The sequence below is a fragment of the Bicyclus anynana genome, chromosome 21 (genome assembly GCF_947172395.1).
Source record: "Bicyclus anynana chromosome 21, ilBicAnyn1.1, whole genome shotgun sequence".
Taxonomy (NCBI): Eukaryota; Metazoa; Arthropoda; class Insecta; order Lepidoptera; family Nymphalidae; genus Bicyclus; species Bicyclus anynana.
In genome coordinates, this window is record NC_069103.1 from 10,830,893 (window position 1) to 10,849,839 (window position 18,947).

Sequence of the window (18,947 nt, forward strand, 5' to 3'; positions counted from 1 at the left end):
GGCTAAGGACGTAGGAGCAAGGTGTGGGTATAAACATTTTTTGTAAACTTAGTTTCTTTGTTATATTTATATGTTATTCAGCATTGCATAAATAAAAATCAAAGAGTAAGTAGATAAAAGTATAAATTCTGTTTTTATAAATGATATTACAAATGTTTATTTCCTAGATTCAAAAACATACAAGAGTCACATTATAGGTACAAATATTTTGTAGTTGACAAATATTAATGTAAATAATATTGGTAAGTAATTAATTTCTCGAGTTGTTTTGCACTAATCGTACTTTGCGTCGTGAATTCAACATTGAAACTCGCCTCCGTTACAATAAATCCATTATTCTCGAATTTTCCATCTATCGATTCTGCTTCTAGCCAAAGAAATAGTACTACAGTGTCAACGTTTATTTTTATTTCGAATTTATTATGTTCATCCATTTTCTGAACAGCAATCTGTAATAAAAATTAAAATTACTTCAATTTAATTTTATACAGTTTGTCCAGATTATCGAAAAACCTGGCTGGTCTACTTACGTTAATGTTTGGATTTTTTAGTCCTTTAGCACTCTTCAGTGGTACGGGGAACAAATAATTGTAAGGGGAGCAATCAACGCCTTCGGCTTTCAAAGAAAATCTAAGAAAGATTTCTTCTTTATTGTCAGCGTTCCATAGAGTATATGACGCCTGTTTCCTGGCATTAAGTGGTCCTACGTCAGCTGGATACGACTTTGACGCAATAGGCGTTAAAGTACTCCAGTTGAAGATGTCTAATATTATTTTGGCCTCTATTATTGGTACGAATCTATCGTTTATGAGGTATATATCCACATCACCTGTCTTGGTCAGCCGTGGTGATACCAACACTGGAGCAAAGAAGGACTTCGCAAAATAATGAAGCATTTTCCATTTACCACCGAATTCTGTAAATATAAGGGAAAGTTTTGGAAATTGCATATCAAACTACTGAAAATGCCAAAATATCTAGTTAATATGTTGTTCTTACCGATGCCAGACCAAGAGGGCGCCTGCCATACGTCATTTAACTGCCAATATAGAGCTCCCATCGTATACCAGTTCGTTTGGCTTTGTCTGTAGAACTCTGTTTCTGCTTTTATTGCCATAGCTTGTGATATCTATAATGTTTCAAAAAATTACTCATTAAGTCGTTTCCCTAGATAATACTCCACAAAGTTTGCGCAGCTATTATTAAGCTTCGTGGCTAAGGTGGACTCGAAATGTGCTAGAAGAGATTAAGGTTACTTTACCTGGCTGTAAAATATAAATTTTTCAAAATATTTCGTATCATTCTTATCAAGATTCAGACGCCGATTAATCTGGGCTTCTATAAAACTATATCCAGCTGGACTGTGCTGCCTGTGTTTAGAATAATTGCTATCAACGTGATAATCCTCGGTTTTATTCGTAGCTGTTCTCATAGTTGCGATAGATGGCAACGATTGGAAACCATATTCAGATGCAAACCTCGTTTTAGGGTAGATGTTGCTGTCCCAACTGTCTGCCAAATAATTGTAATAGTGCGTATCGCCATAATTTGGGTCGTACGGGTTTTGTGCTATATATCCATCCTCCTCACTCTTGCGTCCATTTGAAGGACTCGAAACAAGGTACCGTCTTCCTGGATCAATTCCCTCAACAATTGGTTTTATTGTATCCACGTATAGTTTAATATATTCGCTCTTGTATTTTTCGAATTCTGAATTCGTGTTGTACCAGTTCCCTCGGAGTGCGACTTCGTTTTCATTGTTACCTGCCCATACGGCGATAGAGGGATGGTGCTGAAGACGGATCACGTTATGTTCTATTTCATTTGTAATGGTTCTAAAATAAATGCAATTATTAATTTGCTATCCCTTTAACTCTCTTTTTGTTATGTCAAACTTGGCCTGAATTTAAAAAAAATACCGTTCCTATATCACGTCGTGTAGAACCCGAAAGGGCTGTGGATCAACTACCCTACTTCTAACAAGTTAGCCCGCTGCCATCTTAGTAGCATTGCATCTTCACTTACCATCATGCGGGGTTGTAGTCAAGATCTAACTTGTAAATAATAAAAAAAAGACTTCAAGCCATTGGTGGTCGACATTTATAAATTATTGCAGTGGTTTCAGAAGTTACAGTTCCTATCCAAATAGATGCCATTTGAACAACAATGCAAATTAGAATCCCTAATAATTTGAGAATTAATTTAATCTTACGTAAGAAATTTAGAATCCACAGGATACATGGAGCAAGCGAAGAGGAAGTCTTGCCATATCAAAATACCGAGTTCGTCGCAGCGCCTGTAGAAATAATCTGACTCATAAATTCCTCCTCCCCATACTCGAAGCATTCCCATGTGGGCATCGTGGGCTGCAGTTAGTAGATTATCGACTAAAAAATCAACCAGAATACTTAAAAACTCGCCAGGTGGACTGACGACATCAAGCGAGTTGCAGGGGTACACTGGACGCAGGCGGCTCAGGATCGTGATGTTTGGAAGTTCCCACAAAATGCCTATGTCCTGCAGTGGACGTCTGTTGGCTGATATGATTATAATGATGATCTTAAAAATATCTCTTGTATTTTTGATAGTGTCAGACTTTTTAAGATGGACGGAAATTAAATCGAAGATAGTTGCATCTTAAAAATCAACAAACGTATTGATATTGTTTGTGTTATTGGATATTAATTCGATTATTCCAAAATAGAAACTTGCACTTACTGGTTTTTCTGTTCTCCCCAATCTCTGGCAGAATATTTGAAGGTATCCAATTGGACCCCTTCATGAAGATTGGATAACCATTGACTTTGAAATAAAATGTCAAACCGTGACCTGCCCTGGTGTCGTTTCCTGTAATATCAGATAAATTATCTAATGTAGAGATATTTTAGCAAGTATCTTTTACATGTAAAATCAAATGCTAACCGAATATCAAGGCAGCATCTTCTTCCACCAATTCTATGGTACGAAATCCTATTTTGGCATGTTTATACGAAATCTCTCTATCCTTCTCTTCTGTTCTTAGGAAAATTAATAAATTATACAGTTTTTGTTCACCATATCCATTGGGCCACCATTCGGTTATTACATTCTGAAAATACATAATTTAAAATAAATAACAGTTAACATGATATTTACCATAAATTCCGTGCCATGACAAAACACTCTACTTATATTAAAAACATAAATTTTCGAGAAATCGAAGTTATATTTTTCAGTCAATATAGGACCGGTAGAAGCGATGCATTGTGAATTTCCCAATATCTCTGTTTAGTTTTAAAAAAAACATTTAAATGCCATTATATGTAACCATGTTCAAGAAACTCATTCATGAGTGTTGATATATTGTGTCTTACCTACCGCACTAATGTTCATATCAATGTCAGCTTCAACTGTTCCATCATCTTTGGTTGATACATCAAGTTGTTTTGCAACTTTAAATGTTTGGTGTCCATCTACACTTAAGTACACACTCAAGTTACCCTTGACACGTCGAACGTTTTCACCAGTTTGTAAATAAACCTTTGTCTTCAAGAACCACGTTGTGTCCCTTTTCTCCGTATATGTCATAAGAGATCTTATGACGGCGGCGTTGAAAAATTCTATTGTAGCTGGTCTCCTTAAAAGATTTCCATGTATTAGGTACATAAGGAAACTATCTAATTTAACTTAATTTGTTATCGTGAAGGCTTTTAATGAATTGGGTAGTTCAGAAGTCCCAAGGTGCTGGAATAGTGAACCCGCACTAGAAAGCGCAGTGTTAGTCACCTCAGGTAGCCTGATGACATTAAGTAAGTCGCAGGGATTCGCTGGTGGCTCAGGATCGTAATATTTGGAAGTCCATTAGTCACAAACGGCCTATGTCCTGCACTCTGCAGTGAACGTCCATCGGCTGATATGATCATGATGAGGTTCTATCCTCGTTAAACCCATTTTCATCATAGCTGAACTTAGCTGAAAATGGGTTCAATGAGGATGGATTAAAATTTAAGTGGGAGATACAATCTGACTTCGTGAGTGATAGAAGTGAAAAAAATTATCAAGATAGAGTACCTATATAAGGAGGTATAAGTGAACATCGCTTAGTTCACGTCACATCTTCCTCACGAATAACATAGCAACATGTTACTCTGTTATCACTAAACTTTTGTGGAAATAGGATGGTTTAATCCATCACGCTGCTTCAATGAAGAGCAGGTCTCTCTTGTATCAAGACAGAGGCGTGAAAATGAGTGGGCTGTTAAATTGGGCTGATGACGATGATGACATTCAATACAATACATTCATTAATTGATAGATAGTCAAACTTACCAGATGCCAACAGACGGAAACGCTGGTCCCCAGTCCCAACTAAAGGAAGCCTGCATTTTTCGGATTTGATTCGCGTGACACTCTCCATTATATACAGCGGGTACACAATCAGGTGCTGTGAAATACTTGTCAGATCGAGCCTTAGCAAACTTTACCGGTGACTCGAATGTGAACTTCAGCTCGTTTTCGCCTATCTTGAAACAAAGTCTTCAGTTTTAAGGTAAAATGTACTTTTTTATATTACATGCAAACTTTTCGTCTAAAGATCTAAAAGCCAGACATTCGTCGTTATAAAATAGCTGAAATTTTGTCAGCCTCTGCTTCTAAAGTCCTAAACCTAAAGACAGGTAGGTAAGTCCCTACAGTAGTATAGTACAGAGTTTGGACCAGTGGCTATAGGAGTCCATATCATTCAAGTGTAGGTACTTATTTTCTGCTTGTTCTTTTATATTCTGCATACTTATTAGTCGCCAGATAGGTTTTTAGCAATCCTTCGAAAAACTTTGAATGAAGTCCGAAGGCACTATAACTTCTTAATATTATAAGAAAAAAAAATCATACTGAGCTGAACATAAAACCTCGTCTTTTATGGTATTCCGTTAATAAAATCATGTTAGAGATTCCAGTTTTTCCTGCAAATTATTGCTTACCTGGAGGTATTGCCTGACGTCATAAACGTATCTCACAAACATGTTATCGGTTGAACCAATCGGTATACTGTTCAGCTCGATGTAAGCAACTGTGTCCACACCCTCCAATACCAACTGTGCAACTGCATGTTCCAAATTTTCGCCACTAACTGGAAAATAATTGAGATTTTTATGTTCCAAGTACGCCACTCATAAACAGGGCGAGAAGGGGGGCAGAAGTGATGAAGTTGTAATATAGAACCACTGATTAAGAATAATAGGCACGGAACACCACGGTATCGTAGCCGCTCCAAATACAAAATTTAAAAACGAATACATTATCGAGTCAGTACGACACGAAGCGTCGCATCAGAAAAGAAAAAAAAAAGCGTCTTTTAAAAACTTTACAAATAAGATGGAGTTTTTTTTATTGGTAATTATTGCTTATTATAATATATAGGTGTCAAAGGTTGTTAGTGTTAAATTTTGAAATACAAATTATGAAAAAAGTTTGTCTAAGCGGACGTCTTTTAAGAAATTAAATATCACGTGTCTCAAACGGTGAAGTAAAAACACCGTGAGTTCTTCAGCCTCAGAAGAATTCATTTTTTGTTGTTGTAAGCATTGATTTAAATATAATGTATAATAAGGGTTGTAAGTAATATTATATTTGTAATAACCAAACATTCTCACCATTAAATTTCCCGGTATAAGTCCAAGTGTCGTACGCGACCCAGCGAGTGAGGACATCGTTGGAGCCCTGCAGCACGTCATCGATGACGCCAGACTTCTGGAGGTCGGAGTAGACGCCACCCGGGACAGAACCCTGGACTGAGATCGCTGGAAACATGCAAGTACAATTATTAAATTACTAGCAGACGCCGCGCGGTTTCACCCGCGTGGTTCGCGTCCCCGTACGGGGATAAAATATAGCCTATAGCACTCAGGGATAGTGTATCTTCGCAAGCTTTCAGTAGTTCCAGAGCCTATTCAATACATACAAACAAACAACCAAATCTTTCCTCTTTATAATATTAGTATAAATTAAACGTAGTTTCGTCCGCGTGAAATTCGGTTTTCACAAATTCCGCGAAAACCATGGATTTTCGGGATGAAAAGGCTAGATACTTATGTTGATCTTAAATCTCCTTTTTTTCTGTGAAAGTCCTATTAAAATCAGTTCAGCCTTTGCAGAAATTAGCCCGGACAAATAGACAGAGGGACAAAAGTTTTATAAAAGTTTGTGTTTATAGTATCGAACATAATTATGTATAGGTATCGTGTTAGTAACTAGATAGAAGCACTTGAGAAAACACAATTATTTTAAAATCACAGACAAACACTTAAAAATTTAATTAGGTACACCCCCGTGCTTCGGTAAGCACGTTAAAAACAACAGCTAATATAGGGTGCTAGGAAGGTCCCTCTATTCCACCCATCATATCGATTATCGAAATACTATTTTTTGTTTGGATTCAAGACCCATTCATCTGAAAGGGTAATCTTATAATAAATCTGTAGAGTTCAATTCTGTACATGAAATATATTTCCAAAATAACTATTAGGGGGTGATTAGTGATCGATACTGATGCCAAAAATGCAATCAATAAAATTTTTGTCTGTCTGTCAGTATGTTCGTTATAGAAACAAAAACTACTCGACGGATTTTAACGAAACTTAGTACAATAATTATTCTTCATACTCCTGGGCATGTTATAGTATACTTTTCATCACGCTTCGATCAATAGGAGCGGAGCAGAGCAGTGAAAGGAAATGTTGGTAAAACGGGAGAAAACACTCCATTTTTACAGCGATACAACTGTAAGGACTGGATTAAAGAGCTTTAAGGGCGGATGAAGTTGCGCCTTGCGGGCGTTCGCTATTTATATTTAATAATAATTAGGTACATGTTGTAACTTACATCTATTTTTGTTTTCCAGTGTCCAAATAACCTTTCCATTCGACGAATCCAAACTAAACTTTGACAAACAAACGATATTATTAAAATTTACACAAATAATACTTAAAAGTAACTTATAACTGTACATATTCATGGTAAAGTAAAGCTTAAAACTGTGTAAAACTCAGTAAATAATAACATGATCTTGTTTAGCTTGGTTTAACAGCCGACGATACCGAAACCGATAGCCGGCACCGGCAGTCGTCGTGTTGTTGTGTTTGTCACTTGATAACTTGATTACGTAGCGAGAGCGAGTATAGGTATGGTCTTTGGATGATATCGATAACTCTATTATAACAGTGATAGCCTACAGAGGCCCAGGCCTTCGTGATTTCGTGAACATTTGAAAATAGGAATGTTCACTATTTTCAAATGTTAGCTTTCTGTATTCTCCGTTGAAAATAAAAAATACTACAATGAAAAACAAAAATACTGAATAGCCGTACAACACTTGCACGGCTATTCATGCAATTTCGTACTTCTGCCTTACCTACTAACGAACTACTGGCTAACCATAACCATTGTGCCTAGTTCGGACTACTTTAGTATTGTAGTAGAGTACGAACAATTTTTGAATTTACCGCCCCAAAATCGTTCGTACGCAATACGATGACGTCACGTACAATACCGAGACTGTTAGCGGGAGTCGATATTTATGCGAACTTTGAATGCATGTAAAATCATAACTATTTAGTATTTTTAAATAAAACAAAAACTAGTGTATTTGTATACCTACATATAAAAGCTCTAAAGTAACAAAGTTTCAAGTGATTTTGCATACCTAGTAACCTTCTCCATTGTGTGGCGACTTAGTACATTCTCATATTATCGTGCAGAAATGCGATTTATACCTTGTATATTTGGACGTTTTAAAGTCTGGCGGTTTGGCCCTTTGTTACTTGCTTCCTATAAATCTTAATAGGTATTTTTTTTATTCTTGTGTTACATGTTAGCCCTTGATTACAATCTCACGTGATGGTAAGTGATGATGCAATCTAAGATGGAAGCGGCCTAACTTGTTTGGAAGAGGATAAAATCCACACTCCTTTCGGTTTCTACACGACATCGTACCGAACCGCTAAATCGCTTAGCGGTACGTCTTTGCCGGTAGGGTGATAACTAGCCACGGCCGAAGCCTCCCACCAGCCACCAATTTACATTACATAAGACATTATACTTTGAGTATCTGATTATTATACAATTATAATTTAATATTATAGATTTATTAATTTATTACATAACATAAAATTAATATAAATTTATACATAGAATAATGTGTTGCGAATGTCCCGGCTTTTTGGCATAAAATTCTTTTTTTACAAATGCCGCGCATTGACTTTTCCGGATAAAAAGTAGCCTATATTCTGCTATAAGGTCCTCTATATCAAACTTCATAACAATATGAGTAATAACAAAATGCAGTTGGGCCGTGAAAAGGCGACAGACTTACTTTCGTGTTTAGTATGGATAGTCTTTTTACTACTAGTAAAATGCGCTCGGGGAGTACGCTCAGGAACTGTTCGATTTTGTGCCATCTTCGCCGTTTTACCACAGGACTGCTAGGTATCGCAGAGATCTGCACCGATACGTTGTCGAAATCTCTCAGACGAGTACTAAGCGGTTTAGTTATTCTTTACTTATACGTACTGCAAAGATGTGGAATGCTCTCCCACCTTCAGTTTTCCCCAATATGGGTATTTTCAAGTCTAGAGTGAATAGGCATCTTCTAGGCAAGCGCGTTCCACCAGAGGCTGCATCATCGCTTACCATCAGGCATGATTGCAGCTAATCGCTTGCTTATTCAAAATAAATAAATAAAAAATCTCGATAGATTTTACCGTTGTGTCCCATCACTACGGAACAATTTATCTTCAATGGCCGCATTACCTAGATAGTTTATACCTACCTATAATGTTTGTCCATACTTACACACATGCGCTAAACATAGTATATAGGTAAAAACACTGCGTTTTAAAGTAATTAACATAGCGTGGATATAACATTGATAGTCCAGTAGTTAGCCTATGTGGTTTTAAATAACGTGGTCTTGGCTTGGATTCCTTGGTCAAAATATTGAGATTTTTTTACAATTTTTTAGTAAATATGATAACAATGTGATTCGATTGTAATGAGAGTTGTCTGGAGTCATCTCTCATCAACTCATTTTTGTGTAATATAACAACCCATTAGGTAAGTCGCGCAGGCCTCTTTTTTCCCATAGAAAAGGGAATTCGTGAGCTTTGAAATTCAGAATCATAACACTGATCCAATACTCCATACCGTTGAGAAGTAAGCTCAGGAGGCAATCATGGGTGCTTGATGACCGATTGGTGGGAATTCGGTCTTTTCGGTTTTTGCACATACTATACAATTACATAAAACCAGCACTTAATAGTAATAGGTATAGTCTGGCAAGTTCGTTAATGACACTCCCATGATATGCGGACGACGGGAGGAAAGACTGCGCGGGTGTGAAATCGTGCGTGCGGGGAAGTGAGGTGCATCAGTCGTGGGTTTTTCATTCATCGCTACACGCCCCCCGACCCTCGCGGACCATCGGGAGTGTTACGAACGAAGTTGCCAACCTTTAGAAGTTTTTATAACGCCTCAAGGTTTTCACTGATGACTGAGCTCTGTATTATTAATGTTCAGAGAGTAGGTATATACAGGGTGATTCGGTCTTTAGTGCGGATATTTTTTTTCGTGGTTCTGTATCATTAATAGAATATAAATCTACAAACAGTTCGATACATTTTATGTATTTTTTTTTTTAATTTATGTCTCTAAAATAACAAAATAATGTACATATTATTACTAAACAAGATATATTCAGCTTAAAAGTGATCTGGTGACGTTCTTTAGGTATCAAACGAAAATAAAATAAACGCACAATAGGGTGACCCTAAAATTCTGTTCAAAAGTAAATAACTTTAGCTAACGATAATTTTGTTATTTTTGAGTTAAAAAAAAAAAGAAAAAATACGTGATCATTAAATTTTGTTTATGTACAAAATATAAAAATATCCGCACTAAAAAAATTTTCTTCCTGTATATTATCACTACAATGTCATTTATGTAATGGTTTCCAAACCGAAGTTAGCGTTGTCAAGATGACAAAATACATAATCTTTCTTTGAATTATGTTTGTCAATAAAAAATGTCAAACAAGTTAAAGTACCTACCTATATCAACACGCAGTTTCCATCTATTAGGGACAAAGAGTAAATTAATATACAGGGACACAGGGTATATTTAATTGGTTTTCAACATGATATCAAGCCAATCTGATAATAAAATAGACAAGATTTTCTTGTATGAAAAGTATAAACTGGTAGAACGAGCTGAACCAGAAGTCAACAGTGTGTGGAAAGGTAATGTTTTTATTTACCTTATTTAGACTACGTAATTATTATCCACATATTTTAAGAAATTAAATATCACGTGTCGCGAGGAAACCTGCATACCAGAGAATTTTCTCAATTCTCTGCGTGTTTGAAGTCTGCCAATCCGCATTGAGCCAGCGTGGTGAACTATTGACCTAACCCCTCTCATTCTGAGAGGAGACTCGGGCTCAGCATTGAGCCGAATATGGGTTGATAATGATAATGAAGATTGTAGAAAATTCTCACAGCTAGGTACTAGTATGCGGCTCAAAATGTTTTTCCTTCTGAGAGACGTGATAATTAATTTCTTAAAATGCACATACCTGACTGAAAAGTTGGAGGTTGAAGGATAATACTTATTATTAGAATTATCAGTTTTTAAAATTAGGTTGATTTATTTATAGTGTTCCATTTGACCCATGAATTTTGATATTGAAAGCAATAAATATTACTCGGCATTTAGCTAAGAATATGTTAAAAGGCGTTTTAAAAACAGCGTCATTAATTTAACTGTTTGAGTTTAAGGGATATCTAACAAGAGTCTTAACGAGGTGTCGAGGAGTGATCTGATAGGTCGTTAATAAAATTATCCTTACATCCATCATTGGAGCAGAATTTTTTTTTTTTTATTCTTAAATAATTAGCCCTTGACATCTCACTTAACGGTAATTGATGATGCAATCTAAAATGGAAGCGGGCTAACTTGTTAGGAGTCGAATGAAAATCCAGGGATTTATCTATCCACTCAAGCCTCCCAACAGCCAGACCTGGTGGGATGGTGGCTAAACTTGAGCAAAATAGTGGTTAAACTCCATAAATACCCTATGGAACCTGACCTCATGATGATGTAGTGGCCCTAAAATAGACTGATAATAATGATGAAGATGTTTATGAAAAGCCTAAAAATAAAACACTTCTAGGTGCTCATCTGCTGCTATTCTTCCTGGCATTTGTGTTTGGATCGTTCTGCACATTTTGCTTCCACATGCTGATGTATTTGTTCGACGAGAAATGTGTGCTGTTCCCGAAACTGCTCTCCCTATCGTCTCTCCGACAGAACACTATCTACGAGTTCATTTCTGATGATAAAGACGTAGCTGACAGTAAGATACAAGCATTATGTAGTATGCGCCAAAATTTTAGTGGACTGACGACATCAAGCGAGTCACAGGGATTCGCTGGATACTGGCGGATCAGGATCGTGATGTTTGGAAGTCCCTACAAAAGGCCTATGTCCTGCAGTGGACGTCCATCAGCTGATGATGATGATGATGATGATGATGATGATGACGATAGCGATGACGATCTCGATGACGATGACGATGACGATGATGATGATTTCATTACACGTCACACACGCCTGCACCTGGCTTAAGCCTTGAGAAGAGTATTCCATGCAAGCCTTGCGTATATACCTATAGGTACCAACATAAAAATTAAGGCTGTGGTTAGGCATCTATTGGCTACATAGAATAGAAACTACGAGTATACTTAATCAGCAAGTTCATATACCAACAATTAACAAAACGAACATTAGAATAACAGTCAGCACATTTTTATTATTGATTTCATATTATTTTATAAATCATAGGCTCAAGTTTCAAAATCTATATCCAAGAACCCAAAATTTAATTTAATAATTTTATTTATTAGCAAATCTAACATTAATTAATCATGTTTAAAGTGTTACCAGTGGATTTCCTAAGCACGCAATGGGTCGAAAAAAGTACATGTCTGCTGCCGACGTATGTGCCACTTGTGTCCGCGATATTTGGTCTTGTCTGGACCACTATGTTCCTCATGTGTTCTCTTGGAAGTAGAGTTCTAACCGGGTATGTCAACACAGATTTACAGCAGCTAGATTTCCCTATGACCTACAAGTAATTGAACCAAATGGGCTGAAATGCTGTAACTAATTTATCACACACGTTTCGTTATTGAAAGTGATACTCGATCGAAAAACTTGATCACAGGATATATTTTATTCCTGTTTTGGAACCTGAGACAATGCCAGATTAAGGTCAAGTACGGACTTAGTAGCGGGTTAGCAGATGAATTGTCAGATCATAGAATAGAAAGGCATAGGTTCGAATTATTCGGTCCGGTGTAAGCACCTCTAACTTTTTAAGTAATTGAAGGAATAACATAGTGAGGAAACCTGCATACCTGAGAAATTTCTTAATTATTTAGATGTGTGAAGTCTGCCAATCTTATTCTGAGAGGACTCAACTTCCCAACTCCAGGTAGATTTGCACTGAAAGAAAAGCTCATATCCTGACTCAGGACTGGAAGTCTCTAACCCAGGACTCTGTGATACGAAACCACAGACTAACCCCTAATTTCATTAGGTTACAGAGACCTTGGCGCGTGTTGCCACCTGTGTTCTTATTCTCCACTGCGATGGGCTGCGTGTGTGTATACACCAGCGCCGTCACACATTACGGGCTGCAAGAGTTGTGTCTCAAACTTAACGAAGTCACTGGAAGCACCACGTACGTTATACCGTTATCTATATTTGTCATCATCGTCATCGTCGTCGTCCTCGTCGTCGTCCTCGTCGTCTTTGTATCGAGCCGCCAGAAAGCAGCGGCTCCCTACAACCCGCTATATGTCCTCGGTTGATAATGGTAGTTACTTGTCATCATCATTATCAACCCATATTCGGCTCACTGCTGAGCTCGAGTCTCCTCTCAGAATGAGAGGGGTTAGGCCAATAGTCCACCACGCTGGCCCAATGCGGATTGGCAGACTTCACACACGTAGAGAATTAAGAAAATTATCTGGAATGCAGGTTTCCTCACGATGTTTTTTCCTTTACCGTTTGAGACAAGTAATATTTAATTTCTTAAACTTACGGTACTTGTAGCAAGACGATATTACTTGTCAATTTTCATAGTTCTAGGTCAACGAAAAATATCTTGAGTGATGTTTTTGCGACATAAACATTTGTATCTTTTTTTAGTTAGAAAGAAAAGCGATATGTCAATAAACGCCTCGCGGTTTTATCCACGTAGTTCTCGTTCCTGTGAGAATACTGGGATAAACTATAGCCATAAAACTATAGCCACATAACGTGGCTTTCTAGTGGTAAAAGAATTTATAAAATTGTTTCATTAGATCCAGAGATTACCCCTACAATACTACAAACTTTACCTTTTAATAATAGTATAGATAAAAGAAATTTTCATTTTCATTTATAAAGGTGTTCCTACACGGTAAACGTAGCAACTCTGGCTTATCAGCGAAGAATACGTGGTCTATACCAAGCGACCCAGCTCACAATCGTCTCAGCCTGGCTGCACACCGCTTGCTGGCTACTCTCTGCTCTTCTGGCAGTGTTGAGGGTTCTTCTGGTGGTGGATTTCAAGCTCGTCCGTGTTAGTGTCGAGTTGCAAGGAAACATCGATAGAATGCTGGTAAGTGTGGTGGTATGTGAACAATAATCCATACCTACTTTATCTTTGTATAGTTCTAGCCGACGCCCCGTGGTTTCTCCCGCGTTGTTCCCGTTCCCGTGAGAATACGGGGATAAAATATTGCCCATGAGGCTCACAAATAACGTGGCTGTTAAAAAAAAATTTTTAAAATCGATTTAGTAGATCTCGAGACTTCCCATCTACAATACAACAAACCTCTATACCTCTTTATAATATTAGTATTAAGATAACATGAAGTCCCTTCCGCTGTATGTTCGCTTAGATCTTCTACATTCAACAGATTTTAATGCAGTTTTTAACCGACTTCAAAAAAAGGAAAGTTCTCAATTCGATGCGTATGTTATTTTTAATGTTTGAAACCGCATAATTTCGTCATTTCTTAACCAATTTTGAAAATTCTTTTTTTGTTTGAAAGAGTACTAGAGATAGATAGGGTTACTTCTAGATTGGTCCCATTTAATTTTTCTAAAAGTCGGTTCAGTAATTTTGTGTTCAAATTAAATTAACGATAAGAGCACCTCAAAATCTATAGATTTTAGGTAGGTAACATATAAGTTTACCTATCCATTTTCAAAACTCCTAGTCTACTCTTATTTTAGAACATTAGAAGGTCTTTATATTACTTATTGTAATAATCTATAAGTATATAATAATAATTAGTCTTATTTATTTCTATAGGAGCGTCATGAAAGACACATAAGCACTGTGTCACCTTCCTGGCCCAAAATACTGAACACTTCTGAAGACTCTCAAAGCGTCAAGGTTCATTATATAAAAAAACTTTTTCGACTGAAGTCAAGCGACAGAGATGCAGGAGAATTACTTCACTTTTCTGATTTATCCGAACAAACATCTAAACAAGCTTTAGTTTCAACCGAACGTCTGAAATTGGATAGATTAAATGCAATTAAAGCAGTGTTACCAGAACATCAGTTTATTGTTAAAATTTTGTATAATATACTGGCTTCGGTGGATGCAACAAAAGGAATCGAAATGAGTTCTAGCTCAAGCTCTTCAGAGCTTGATTTAGATGAACCGCCACTAATTCGCCAATATGGGCAGCAAGAAATTAAATCACAATTGTCAACGAAACATTCAAACTTAGATGAAAGCAAATCTGAAATTATACGCCGCCAAGCGATTACAACCACAAACCTCATAAAAGCGCCTCAGAAAGAAAATTTGAAATCTACTATGACCATTACTTCTGAATTAAAAATGGCTTTAGACGACAATACTAAAACTGATACCGTACTAGAATCGACGAATGAATCCGAACCAAGTACAAGTAATGACGTGAAAAAAGTTTTAAAATCCAATTTAAAGCAAGCTGGTGTTCAAACTGATAAGAAACCGAAAGATAAATCTCACAAAGTTCATATAGACTCTCGCACTGCTCCGGATTCCGAGACTTCTCTAGTCGAAGACACAAAAGTTACAGAAGAAACCCAAACTACGAAAGAAAAACAAGACTAAAGTGCTTTATTTACTTTAAAAGAAATAATCCTAATGTACCTACTTAATGAATCTTGAAATGTTTTGGGAGATAAAGATTGTTGTAGATCTTGCTCATATAACATACGTTACGTATGTAGAACGTATTTAATAAAATAAATTACGTCTTTTTATTAAAAATTCTCACGCATCTTCTAGAACAAGCGGTATTCACCACAGACTGCACCATTACCGGAACGCATGATTGCAGTCTTGTTATAGAAAATGATTAATACTCGTATTCGATTTGGATTACGCAGAATATAATTTAATGTGTGAATTATGAATATGAAACAATCTTCAATTGTTGAAAACACTAATTAATGGTTTTACTCGATGGCGTCACAAACATATATAAGTATTAACATAATTCAATGGCTTAGGGTCAATCATATGTATGATGAATGATCGAAAACTTCGTTTGATGAGAAAATTAGGACATGGAAATCCGATTGTTCATATTGAAATAAAAATAAACGATTTACTTCGGTTCGGTTCACATAATATTACCTACATAAGATAGAAAGAATTTGTGGCATAAAAGTCTTTATTCTAGATAATTTCATGACCTTCGGGGGTTTTTCAAAATTTTTAATATTATTCCTTTTGAGGTACCGTAACCCAAAAAATTAAAGATTTTCATACATAATTTCATCCCCTTTATTACCTTGTAAATTTATTTCCGAAAATTCTTAATTGTGCCCCGGTTTTGTAGGACGTGTGTTAAGTCGGTTGTTTGTCATTTATTCCTTATATATTAATAAATTATATAAATAGTTATGCATATGGATGAATTCGGAAAATAAAGATGGTAAGTGGGTAAATATTCTTACTGGCCATGGTCAACTAGTAGCATTGCCAAATCGTACTATTAGCCAACACGAACTTGAACTTTCGTTAAGCCTTGAGTGGAATGCTCTCTACGTTAAGCGTGCAATATAATATAATAATTATAACATCATCTAGAGTTATATAATAATTATTATCATCAGCTCATCAACGCCGGCCTGAAGTAAATTTTTAAATGGAGCGAGATCCAATTATGGCGCCTCTCCTGTTTGCTCCTAATAATATGCAAATACCTTTACCAAATGATGAGTGTAAAGTAAGAATGGAACGCGAAAATCTTGACCATACTCTGGGGTGACCAATTGAAAATCAGGCGCAGTATCGTCTACGGTTGAGTAGAATTATAATTTAGGCGCTCTCTAGGATTTGGCGCCTGGAGCGACTGCTCCGTTCGCCGTATGGACGGGCGGACCCTGATTATCATATTAAAAAACACCGATCAACTGATACGCAATGGTAGCTGTAGTCATTAATGTAATTTATTTATTTTTATCTAGTTAATGCCTCGCGGTTTTACCCGCGTAGTTCCCGTTTCCGTGAGAATAGGGTGATAAAATATGTATAGCATATGATACTCACAGATAACGTGGTTTTCTAAAGAAAAAAAAAATTCAAAATCGGTTCAGTAGATCCAGAGATTACCTAAAATCTTGAAAAATATTTTTTTTTGCATGATGTTGTATGAAGTGGGGTTGATTCTTTTCGACTGTTTAATTAATAGTGTGGGGTATCGTTGGATAGCTCTTTAAAAGTTGTGAGGGGTCTTTTACCAACGTATTTCGATTCATGGATCTGTTTGTAAAATATTAAGCTTTTAAGAGCTAATTATTGTTTGAGTCGAGTGTTCCCACCTTCTACCGGCTAAACGTGAAAAAAAACATGAAAGTATATAATGAAATTACAAGGAAAACTATAACACTAACAGTTAATTAGCAATTGCTATTTAAAGAGTAATAGTCGACCAACTTAAAAAACGTAGTTAAAAATCGAAAATAGCATACTAATTCCATTGTCAATTAAAAAGATAAAGTTGTCAGTAACCTCAGAGTCTGTAAAAACTAGAAAGATCAAATTTGGTACGGGTATATATATTATTTTCGTCTATAAAATAGTAAAAGAAAGTCTGAAAAAACAATTTTTTGGGGTTCCGTCCTTACATGCAAAGTGAGAATTTATTTTTTATAGTCTATCCCATAGTGTGGGGTATGGTTATCGGTATTTTGGTTTATTACATAGAAGATTAAAGTGCTAACTTAACCTACGGAACCCTACACTGCGCGTGGCCTGACTCCCACTTGGCCGGTTTTTTATTTTTCCTAATCCGGGTTACGCACACAGACACATACAGACAACGCACACAGACACATACAGACACGCACACAGACATATACAGACACAGATTATTCTGCATGTTGTCTGCATTTCTATTAATCCAGATCCTATATGATAGTTAAAATTATTTTTATTATAAGCAGGAAGAGCGAGAATCCTGAGATACAGGTTTATTAAACTTAAATCAGGGTCCTCAGCACCATTGATAAAGGACTTATTTTAACAGTTGGCAACACTGTTCATGTTCGTGGCTTCAAAAAATGTCATAAAACAACTATAATATTGTCAATTATCGATGTGAATTTATTTTTTGGGGAATGTTATAGCTAACCGCTATGGATAAAGTAATTTATTCATTACTAGCAGACGCCCGCGACTTCGTCCGCGTGAAAGTCGATGTAAACTTTCAACTACCCCTATCCTACCCTACCCTACCCCTACGCTACCCATTAAGGCTACACACGCGAAGGAAGCTTAAAAAATGGAGTAATTTCTCCCGTTTTCCCAACATTTCCCTTTACTGCTCTGCTCCTATTGATCGTAGCGTGTTGAAAAGTATACTACAACCTTCCCAGGAGTATGAAGAACAATTGTACCAAGTTTTGTTCAAATCCGTCCAGTAGTTTTTGTTTCTATAACGAACATACAGAAAGACAGACAGACAGACAAAAATTTTACTGGTTGCATTTTTGGCATCAGTATCGATCACTAATCACCCCCTTATAGTTATTTTGGAAATATATTTCATGTACAGAATTGACTTCTCTATAGTTTTATTATAAGTAGCGGAGACGAAAGGTCTGGGCTGGGAATGGTCATTCAACTTTAATTTGATATGAAATATATTTTTATAAATATTGCTGTCCTGTCCAAACAGTGGATATTTGAACTTCTTCACGTACAAAACTTGCTTAATTAACTCATTCTCTGCAGTTTATAGCAGCCCTGACACGAATTTCTAGAATTCCTAACGTACCTACAATACTCGTACGTACAGTCTGTGGACAATTTAAATTTAAAACATATTCATCATTATCAACCCAAATTCAGCTCACTGCTGAGCTTGAGTCTCTGGTATGCAGGTTTCCTCACGATGTTTTCCCTCACAGTTTGAGACACGTGATATTTAATTTCTTAAAATGAACGCAACGGAAAAGTTGGAGGTGCATGCCCTGGACCGGATTCGAACTCACGCCCTCCGGAATCGGAGGCAGAGGTCATATACACTGTCACGGCCTATATGAATATAAAACACAACATATTACAAAAGTTTAAATATATATAAGTATTGTAGAATTTTACAGAATTATATTTAAATATATAAAAAAAATAACAGACCCAGTCAAGCTTCGCTTTGACTTATGTTTCCCTACCCCGACCCTACCCCTACCCTACCCCTGTCCTACCCCTGCCCTACCATTGCCCTAATTATTATTATTTTTTTTTAATAAAAACTAGTTTTGGAGCCAGATCGTAACAAACGAAAGATCAAAAAATAAACCCTACCTCTTTATAGAATATAGATTAGATTTATATACAAAAGAAATATAAGTAG

General features: G+C 36.5%; 2 protein-coding genes across 2 annotated transcripts; one reads left to right on the forward strand and one right to left on the reverse strand.

Annotated features, from left to right (window-relative positions):
• Nucleotides 1-129: 129 nt before the first annotated feature.
• Nucleotides 130-7,108, reverse strand: LOC112043491 (beta-mannosidase). The gene is made up of 12 exons (XM_024078947.2): nucleotides 6,859-7,108; nucleotides 5,631-5,777; nucleotides 4,959-5,107; nucleotides 4,309-4,502; nucleotides 3,358-3,616; nucleotides 2,923-3,088; nucleotides 2,719-2,847; nucleotides 2,213-2,387; nucleotides 1,262-1,835; nucleotides 1,000-1,129; nucleotides 531-916; nucleotides 130-449 (listed from the first exon to the last, which is right to left on the reverse strand). Exons 1-12 carry the CDS (start codon nucleotides 6,989-6,991, stop codon nucleotides 225-227), a joined length of 2,667 nt encoding a protein of 888 aa, XP_023934715.1. The 5' UTR covers nucleotides 6,992-7,108; the 3' UTR covers nucleotides 130-224.
• A 3,057-nt stretch (nucleotides 7,109-10,165) lies between these two features.
• Nucleotides 10,166-15,348, forward strand: LOC112043457 (uncharacterized). Its single transcript, XM_024078864.2, has 6 exons — nucleotides 10,166-10,268; nucleotides 11,201-11,383; nucleotides 11,965-12,112; nucleotides 12,629-12,772; nucleotides 13,483-13,696; nucleotides 14,396-15,348. The coding sequence occupies exons 1-6, from the start codon at nucleotides 10,166-10,168 to the stop codon at nucleotides 15,191-15,193; spliced, it is 1,590 nt and encodes a 529-aa protein (XP_023934632.1). The 3' UTR covers nucleotides 15,194-15,348.
• The last annotated feature ends 3,599 nt before the right edge of the window (nucleotides 15,349-18,947 follow it).